This window comes from Excalfactoria chinensis, chromosome 1 (assembly GCF_039878825.1).
Source record: "Excalfactoria chinensis isolate bCotChi1 chromosome 1, bCotChi1.hap2, whole genome shotgun sequence".
NCBI classification, from domain to species: Eukaryota; Metazoa; Chordata; class Aves; order Galliformes; family Phasianidae; genus Excalfactoria; species Excalfactoria chinensis.
In genome coordinates this window covers 95,904,815-95,915,500 of record NC_092825.1, presented here as the reverse complement: position 1 = coordinate 95,915,500, position 10,686 = coordinate 95,904,815, and the positions used below count along the sequence as shown (strand labels likewise).

At 36.0% G+C, this 10,686-nt stretch overlaps 1 protein-coding gene across 1 annotated transcript in view; it reads right to left on the bottom strand.

Moving 5' to 3' along the window:
- Window positions 1-2,474: 2,474 nt before the first annotated feature.
- The window catches only part of NCAM2 (neural cell adhesion molecule 2), a 237,785-nt gene continuing 229,573 nt past the window's right edge, over window positions 2,475-10,686 (bottom strand). The window contains 2 exon segments of the mRNA XM_072327161.1: window positions 2,475-4,295; window positions 8,365-8,484. Coding sequence (XP_072183262.1) covers window positions 4,184-4,295; window positions 8,365-8,484 — 232 coding nt within the window. The 3' untranslated portion in view covers window positions 2,475-4,183.

The window sequence follows — 10,686 nt, the reverse complement described above, 5'->3', positions numbered from 1 at the left end:
AATTGAGAATATTGTTTCCAGTTTACTTTAGATGAGCATTTGAGCATATTTGAGCAGAAATGTATGTCATGGTAAAGCTTTCAAATACTTTAAACAGGCTTTGTAGACAAATTATTGAAGATTTTTTTCTTTAATAAAGCAAAGTGGCATGCTATCAAAAGGCACAAATACATTTCCATTATCTGGTCTAGGAAACAGAAAAATGGCATGATTATTATACTACAGTTTGATGATTGGCACTTAAATAAATAAATACCATCATAAAAAGAAAGCCACTTTTGGATGAACATCAATGCAGAGGCTGAAGACAGGAGGTGGAATTTACTATACCATGGACTGTTGTCAAACAGGCTTTGTATGTGACTGTCACTGTGCAACTACATTGTATGTATCAAAGTCAGCTCAGTCCTGCAAGCTTTTCTATGAGAGTACATCCATCCTCCTGCTCACGCTGACTCCACTGGTGTCAGCTGGATGCCATATGAGCAATGGGTTTAGCCACACAAAAATGTCTTGCAAGGCCTGAGGCCTAAATAAATAAAACTTTGTCACATTAGGCATTAGCATCACCAGAATAGTAAATATTTCTGCAACCACCAAAACAAAACAAAACAAAACAAAAAAACCCCACTAACTTTAGAAGTAAAAAACCAAGCAAACAAACAAACAAAAAAACCAAACCAAACAAAATAAAAAGCAATCAAACAAACAAAACCAGAAAACCTCTCCATAGTACGTTTGTATACTAAACTGTAAAATGTATTTTTTCTTTTGTTTGCTTGTTTTGTTACTACTGTGGTAAATCAGAATGTACGCTTGCTAAAAACAATAGCAGAAAGAAAAGTAACTAAGTCATTTTACTTAATTTTACTCCTTTTTTTTTCTTTTTTGTTGAAGAGAGATTGTCACTGCCACATTCCATTTTGTCCATAATTTCAATGGCACCCTCTCACACCCCTCCCTGGAGTACGTTAATGTAACAATTCAGATTATTCTTACAAATAGATATTCTGTCAACTCTTCTGATATTTCATACCAACACTTAAAATTACTCTTAGAAAGTAAAAGTGACATTTATACAGATACCTGGTTCTTTTTCTTTTAAGTCTAGGATCAGAAAAGAAAATAAAGACATGAGGTCACTCCAGTTCTACATATATCTTACAAATTACAGTGCTCTGTCCCTCATTTGGAAACATTTGCAAATACCAGTGGTTTTGAGAATTTTGTCATAGTTTGGCTTTCTCCTGCAAAGCACAGAGGCAAAACACAAGAGATAACCTACTAATCCGCAGACCAAGGGACATGCTTGGAGCAGCCTACAAGTAATCATTCAATTCTCAGCCCAACTGGCAAGAGACTTAAAATCAAGCAGAAAAGAAATACTTCTGGAAATAGTTCTTGATTTGTATTCCAATATAGTAGGAAATGCTTTTGCTTCCATTATTGAAATAATTTTGCTGCATATTTTACTAGTAGATAGTAGGACAGGAGTATTAATACCAAACGTGCTGAGAAACCTTTTAAATCCTCTAGTCTTTTCACACTGGGATAAGAGGCTATATTTAAAAAAACAAAAAGCAAATAACAACAACAACAAAAGAACAAGAGAAAAACAACAGCAACAAAATAGAACATCCAACCTATAATTGTTAGGCCATGTAAGTTTTTTTGCGTAAGTTTTAGCAAGAAGTACTAAAAGTTGAAATGCAACTACAGTTGAGCCTAGACAGTGTTAGCCCTGCATACATCGTATAGGAACCTTGTACAAATGATTGTGCTGGCTTCAGAAAAAGCACCATTTGCTTAGTGAACCTTGATTTATCTGAGAATGCACAGCACCACCTAACTTTGTGATGGCAGGCAGAAAAGGAAAGAAGGTCTTGTACCTTTGTTTTGGTAACAATACTGCATGAGATGATGCGGGGTACGAATGTTCAAGCCACACCAATCACATCCAACTACTTGAATTTTCCAGGTCCCTTCCTCGCATTTGAATAGAGGGAGAAAGCCCAGTTGCATATATGTACTTTGTAGAAAGAATATATATTCACACACAAACAACCGTAATTATAAAGTAGGGGACAGTTCTGCTCACTGTGTATACTACTCTGAAAGAAACAGGACAGAAATTTAACAGGCAAGCAGATACTTGATTATACTGCCTGCACAGTATGCGGGAGCAACAGCGACAGGCTGTAGAGGAATATATTCATCTTCCTTTTATCCAGAAGTAATTCCTTAGCATGAGAGACTATTATGCAGCAGTTTTAAATTATTCTCTTTCATGACTTTTATCCATCATTGCTCTTACCCATACTTTTTGTTTTGGTTCTGCTTTTGTGGGAACCTGGCTTCTCATCTAGCCACATCAGCATTATGCCTCTGCCCTCAACTACTTGGTTCACTGTATATTTTCCCAAAGTGGCTAAAAGTAGTTGGCTTTTCTTTCTTTTTTTTTTTTTTTTCTTTTTTGACATTAAATTAGTGCATCTGAAAAATAAAGAAGATCTGAAAATTCATTATCTCCTCAACATTTTCAAATCCAGCAACATTTGGGTTAACAAGAAGGTTTATGTGCCATTATCCTCAAACGTAACAACATTCTTTTACATTTCACTTTTAGCTTTACGGAACAAAAGTCAACCACTTTGACATAACTACAAAATATCAGCTAACAGTTGGTGACATTCTGTGTGAAACTAGGTAGAAATTTGAAACTAATAGCAAAATTCAGATATAGAATGGAGAGGACAAGAGGACATAATTTGCTGAGTAAAGCTACACTTAAACCTTGAGTATGACTTAGATGTCACAAGGTACTCTACAGTTTGATCCTAACAAGTAGAATTTTCTAATCTAGTTCACTATTTTATCTACTTCTTCCAAAGAAATATTTTGAATAGGTTGGTAGATGTGGATATACTATGCTGGAATGGAAGCAGGATGTATTACGCCAATTAGCAACATAATTAAATCAATAGTAATTAATATATTCTTTTTCATCAAACAAATTAGCCAAATTTCAAAGTAGTGCATATTATCCATAATAATAAAATAGATTATCTTAAAAAATGCTTGACAGGAAACAAGTATTTTGCCTAATACATGTTCTGCTTAATTAAAAATTTAAAAATGTTCCTAACCACTTAACCAAAGTCTTCCCATCTGTTTATGTTTCTTGTTATAAGATAAAAATTCATAACATAGCAAGAACTTCTTTAACAAGGCGAACTTCAAATATTTCACATACTGATTTGTGGTGAAAATATATCTACTACACTAAAATGCAGTCTATTCCTTGACTGAATGGTTAGAAGAGTGAATACTATAAATGCATAAATGCACTGGGGCATCTAATGTGAGTTTGTGTTAAAAGGTTGCCTTTGAAGCCAAAAGTTATTGAAAAAAGAGTTCCCTTTCCACACATTTCCTACATTCCAGTATACACACAACCTTCCAAGTGTTAATGTAGAAAACCTGGCATTCTGAAAATCCTGGGCCTTTCAGTCACACTCTAAGGTTAGGATGAGAACAATATTAGATACAATATTCAGCCATTTTGATTTAAATCTGTACATCATTGTTATCAAATTTTTATGATACAACAGAACCCAGGCAAAACTATGGGTGGAGCTGGCTCTGTGTTGTTGAAGACAGCTTCTTGCTTTTTTTTGTTTCAAGTGATATGCACATTTGGAATGACTACTGAGTGTCTGCCAGTGATAAGACCTTAAATGTTACACTGAGATTGGTTTTCATTTTTTAAAAGGCAGCCTCAACTTTTCCTTGATTATAAATGGAAACAAATACAGTAACATATGGCACTTTATGTATGTAGATTGCCCTGTAAGATCTGGAGGGACACAATGCATTGTTTGTGGATAGGGGTGCTTTGCCAATTATTCTTCTAAATAGACATACTTTTTCATATAATAAGTTATAGTTCTTATTCTGAAGATTTTTCCAATTTATACCATGGAACTTGGTGTCAGCAAAACAACATACTAAAACCATTAACAAAAAAATAGAAAAGAACTGTAGACAGAAACTGTTTTATCATATGTACACATGTACTAACTATTCCAAGCTTAAGTTTCCCAGGAAATTAAGGTCAGCTGTAAAGTTTTGGTCACGGGGTTGCTTTTATCCAAATGTATTATCCAGAAAGCTGTAGTTTATCTTATGCTTTGCTATCATCTTCTTTTGACTGGATGATGTCATTAGCAACTTTGATTTCTATGGTTTCTGGATTTAAAGCTTCTTTCCCATTTTCCTCCTTCAGTGGCAGCTTCCTATCAGAAAAAAAAGAGAAATCACGGACATTACAAAAAATAACAAATGATGAGGAATTTAAGTCCACAATGAGCGCATTCTTTATACAGTCCATACTGTTTACAGAAATATCAGTCAATGAAAATGATATACAATTATTTTGAGTATTGAGGTTCTTTGTTTTCAAAGAAATTAATATTTATTAGTTCCTTCCAGTTCTTGTGTGGATGCATGAAGATATTCAGATGGCATTTTAATTTCTGAAATGTTCCTTTGAGTCTTACAATACTAGATTCCAATATCAAGGGAATCCCCCCTCTTATTTACAGGAAAGACAAAACACTAATTTCTTTCAAAAAGTTCAAAAAAATCATTTCCTAGTTCTGCTAGTTAACTGTCAAAAATACAGCTGTGAAAAATATGTATGGTTTAGGTAGTGTCCCTGTAATAGTATCTCCTTTAGCTGTTTATCCTGATTCCAGTTTGGGTTTGTTTTCTGATTTGTTTTTGTTTTTAACTAGGGAGTAGTGTTCATATGCATTATTTCCATTCAAAACAACCATTAAATGTTACAGTAATCTTCCACTGTGACTGCTTCAGTGTCCCAGTTTGCTATATGTTATTCTGTATGAGGAATCCCCTAGGAATGTCTTGCAATAACAGCATTTAATGATAAGAAACAAAACAAAACAATACCCAAATTCCCAGTCATATGATATTTCATCTGGCTTGAAATTAACTAGAGGTTGAATAATGAGCACAACCTTGTCTAAGAAATATCTATGAGAAGACTAACTTCTGTTATAGTAAAATATGGGATGTATATCATCAGTTCTCTGGCTTTGAACACAGGATGTTGTCAAGCAACTGTCTGTTTCACATGGCACACACAAAGGAAACAGCACACAACACAACACTTGAAAGGATGGAAACAGCAGAATTAATGTACATCTATTTTTGAAAAAGAAAAAAAAAACAAAACAAGGAGGCAGAGGAAACATGAGTCATGAGACTCACATGTGTTATAGGCCTAATAAAACAAAATGAGCTGGTATTAAAAAAAAAATAAACCATATATAACCAAGATTTATGGAAGATCAAAGTAGTTACTGAAATGAAATCTATAGCCAAAGTCATAACTGAGCAATTGACAATAAGTTAAATGTAAAATTAAATAAAATGCTTTCACAGAAGTAGATTAAGAGCATGTCACAAATAACTTACAAGTATTTTAAATAGAAAGATATTGCTAAACTCTGTTGAAAGATACTAGATATAACCCAAATCCACATTAATGTCAACAGTGTGACACAATTAGCCTTGCTTTCATTGCAAGCAAGAAGAGAAATAAAACAAACTACAAACATATAAAGTATTTATGTTTTCCTCATTGAAGAAGTCAGTAAAGAATTCTATGACCTTTAAAAAAAAAAAAAAAAAAAAAAAAAGTGCTTTTTTAGATATGGTGTGATCAGTTCACCTACTGATGAAGGACACATTTTTGTTATTGTGAAATTTTCCTCTCCCTTTGTGTCAAATATTAATTCATATGTAATCTCTATTACGAGATTCAGTAATTTTCCTCTTTTAACTAACTAAATCAAGTTTAAATGATTTAATTACATTAGTTTTCTTACACCTAATCACTATTTAGCCATGCCTATTTGAAATCAATCTGTATTTTTCAGCTGGGCAAGCAGTAATTATTCAAATAAAAATATTTTAAAATCAAAGTATTTTCAAAGAAAAAAAAAAAAAAGGACTGGAGAGCTTTAAAAGGTTCTTTTTGTTTTTCAGACACTGTCTATTATCAATCAGTAATGACATTTAGTTCCTCTAGCACTGCACATGGCCTAATCACAACATTTTGCTGATAATACCCACACAAAACTTAGAATATTTAGTTCTCTATTAGATGACTATTTTATAGGAAAAGGGCTCCTAGCCCTTTTGATACTGAAATTCACCCAGCTTCCTTAATATGGAGAAAAAACTCAACCAATCCTAGAAATATAACAATATCAGACTAGGAATTTAATTATAGTACCATGTTGCACGTGACATTTTAATCATATTTCAGAAATACAGTAAGAAATACACGACTTATCTTGGTTTCCTGACAGTATTATTAGAACTTGTATAGTTCCAGGTAAAAGTGCTGTGCACTAATCTGTCACAAATGGATCTCAAACATTGCTTTAACAGTGACTTAAGTTTAAATAAAGGTTACTGAGTAATATGATGAGTGATATAATGAAAACACTACATTATTGTGAAAAACAAATCTCCTTCTTAATTATTTTACACAAATTTTTACATTCAAAGCAATTTAGTGCCCGGATATATGCACTTCAACTGTAAGAAGAGAATGAAAGAAAGCTTCACTGAAAGTTAGGCACACAGTGAGACTGAATTCACAGTCAAGAAAGAGACAGGCATCACATAGGCACACATCTTATGCTGAAATAACCCCTTTCAAATACATAGACATTCCTCTCTCTCTACTGAGTACAAATTTAATTAATTTAAACTGAAGATTTAACTCTGATGTCTTTAAGGCAGCCCAAATTAGCCATAATGAATCCTGCCTTGTATGGACTGATTTCTCCCTGAAGTTCTTCCCTTCTGCAAGCTAAGCTCTTCCCTACAAAATTACTGTTGCACCTGTTGTTTAGTGTGTGCATGTGTTATTCCTCCAGAAAGAATTATAGAATCATAGAATTACCCAGGTTGGAAAAGACCTTTATGATCATCAAGTCAGTTTTATCCTATCACATCCTCCTTTACTTCTGTGGCATCTCACACATATTTCATATTGCTTCTCTGCTTTATCTGTTATGACTTGTAAATGAGCAAAAGGTCTTGCAGTGTTCCCCTTGAGCCAGTGTCCCTTCAGATGTCCTGGCTGCCTGATGCTTTTGACTCATCTTTGGTTTCCTAAGTGACTCTGCTCTGAATCTTTAGCTAACCCATCTGACCTCCATCCAGCTGTGCCTTGCACTGCTGCCTTTTGCCATTTGTTGTCAGAAAAGAAATGACCAAGAAAGAAACAGTCATCATTACTAGTATCTTTCAGTGGCCCTATTATTCCAGGGACATAACACCCATCAGACTCCTTATCAGTTGTTCCAACAATTTAACTATTTTTTCCTGCCACCAATGACTGATTCTTTCCCTCAATAAGATATTTAAACGCTTTTGATCTTAACTGCTTCATGTTTCAGTCTGCCAGCTGTTCTAATGACTTGGACAAGCAGAAAGATCTGAACACAATCTCTGCTACTATCATGTTCCACCACATTTCTGTGTCTTAAAGACATTAAACAATTTGGCAGCAGTGGCTTAGCTGATAATACAGCCGTGGTCTAGTGTAGTTTGTACAGTATTTACAGTTACATTCCACTGACTCCTTAGATAATTTGGTTTGCTGCAGTACCCCTCAATACAAATTCCAAGTATTTTTCAAGCAATTAAATGACTGCTTTATAAGGGTTCTCTCAACACTTGGCACACCACTGATCCAAGAAGGCAAGCAGGGCCTGGCCCTCATGCTCCCGCCCTTTGGCATGGTGGGTAGAGCAAGGATGGCAGTGTGTTGTGAGCCCATGTACCAGCAGAGCTGGACATGCACTGCTGAAATGTCTGGAGATGAGAGGGGCCCCCTGTGCCATCATCAGGATGATAGTAGGATGGACAGGGAGGGCAGGGCAGAGCTGTCCATATCCCTTGGGTGCTGTCTTTGTTCAGAGAAGAGAAGGAGCACTGCAGGAGTCAGGGTGGCAGAGAAGGCAAGAAAAGTCCCTTAAGATGTTCACTAACATCCAGGCATGTTGAAGAACTCCCCATAATTGTCGTGTTGCCATCCTAGGGCTGTTGTGAGTGAGAGACTGGGCCACATAAAGAAGAGAGAAATGTCTAGGGATAGCTTTGGCCATTGCCCTCTGTTTAGACTGACTACTGTAAGAAACTGCACTGGTGAACTGCATTGCCACAGCACATGACTGTCATCTACCTCTCTCCTTGGTAGTGTGAGGGTGGCCTTGCAGCCAAGATTCTGGGTAAAACACTGGGAAATATTGGGCTACTTACTCCGGTTCTGTGAGAGGAGTAGTCTCATTTGGCTCATTTACTGGGCTCCCATCTTCATGGCTGGTAATTCTTTCATCCTCTGTTCTCATTTCCACTATTGGTTCTTTTGATCCATCTTTCCTAAAAATTATTAAAAGAGTCTGAGTTTTTATCATCATATTAACTATATTGCACTTAACTAATTACCAAAATCTCTTCCTTCAAAAGCTGGCAGAGAAAAAGTGGAACTAATTATCAACAATTAACACCACTGAGACACATTTAGCAGTGCGTCCTCAGTTCCTTGAAGTCTTCAAAGTATCCTGTATCCATGGCTACTTACCCACTCCACAAAAATCATGGATTAGCATCTCAAAAGAGCATTTTGTTTACAAATAAATAAGACAATGGATGACCTCCTCATGGGAATAAGACATAAATGTGGCTAACATAGTATACTAAATATAGAACTTGACCCCCAATTATGCTTGAACTTTTTGGCAGTATAAAGAGCCATTCTTGTGGCACATACACTACCCAAGTGTGCTTTCAGTATTCTGAGATTCTGACAATCCCAGCTGTCATGGATACCATGCTCATTTTTGTAGACAATGCATGCAACAGACGCATTTAATTTATGTGCTATGTAGGAGTTGGCTGTTCGATAACATTGCCATATAGTTACAAGTGGAGCCATGGCTGCCTTATATCTGTGAAAAGACAATGGTTCATAACAGGGTTGGCAGAAGGAGCAGTAAGTTCTACTTGTTATGTCTGTATATGCACAATCTAATGGATAAATGTACATTACTGCATATATTTCTGTGAGAACCCTTCTTTGTTTTCTGGCTCAAAGCTTGCTTCCTGAGGTGTTTTCTAGTGATAAGACTCTCACTGATTTATGGAGGAGGCAAGTGATGGGTGCTACTGTGTGACAATCAGCATCACTTTGTAGGCATCTGAAAGCACCTTCCTTCATAGCTGTTTGCCTCCAGAAGAGAGTGCTCAGGAGTGTTTACGGGCAGAAGATCTGGCCTGGGACTAAATAGTCCAGCTTGGTATGGGAAAACTGGGGAATGATGCCATCGTGTCCTGTGAAAAACAGGATGCAGATGGGCATCCCTGCTCCCTCTTATCTGCTGGCAAGGCTCGGAAGATGGGAACAAAGGAGTTTCTGCTGAGATCCCAGAGCCAGAATTTTGCACTCCAAGGAGAGATGACGCAACTACTTTGGATTTGAGCTGTCACTCCAAAGAGAGCTGACTTGACCACTTTGGACTTATAAATAAGTTAGTACTACCATTGGAAGTTTTTGTCGTCGTTGTGGTCACCATCATCATCAATGGAACAGCAATGCCTGAAGATCCACCACTACTGAAGATCAATGACTGAACTACAAACCTCACCGGATCCATGATGGTGACTATCTCCCTCTTGCTTCCTACAAAGACTCCTTTGCTTCTATTTCCTATCTTTACTATTGCCTGCCTTCCTTTCCCCATCATCCTACATCATAATAGTGTCCGTCCTCTCCTTCCCCATCTCCCTGATTAAGATTTATAATAAACTGGTCGGACCAACATTTGAACCGTTGTTTCTTAATCTCATGCCAGGTATACATAAAGCAAAGAACCTTGCCTCACTCCTATAAATTGGAGTGAGACAATTTCATAATTGAGGAATTGATCCATACAGAAAGTACAAACTGTGTAATAATTAAAAATTACATGGAGGGGAATAAAAATTACATGGAGAGCTTATAGGAAATATACTTCACCATTCCTGCTCAAGATAGCTGTGTCTAAGTTACACACATAGTGCTATCTACATTAGTTACGTATGGAACATAACTAATGACTATGTTTCCTACCAATCAAAATACAACAAAAACAACAAAAATACCGAAACGCCACTCAAAGATCCAGAATGTGATCTGACATATTCAAATGAGGGAAATGTCAGCATCTTTTAGGAAATGGCATTTGGCATGAAAGAAATTCAAATTTTGACCCTTAATGCTTAACATTCAAACACAAAGAATAAGATAAATAAAAGCAGTTCCAACTTATTTATGATCAGAATCACCAGAAGAAAGAAATATAATCAAATAGTATAGTTGTTCTTGAAAAAGAAAAAAGAAAAAAAAAAAAAAAAAGTGTCATGGAGGAATTACTCTTATGTGACCAGCTCTAGACAGCATGGAGTTGCATTTGTGTATCAGATGTTGATAGCAATGCATAAACTACTGTCAAAGGACATTTAGAGCTGTAGCTCTCTAAGGTCTTCCCATTCAGAAGGGGTCTCTACACCAATTCATATGTGGTTACTTCTTAAAAATGAAAT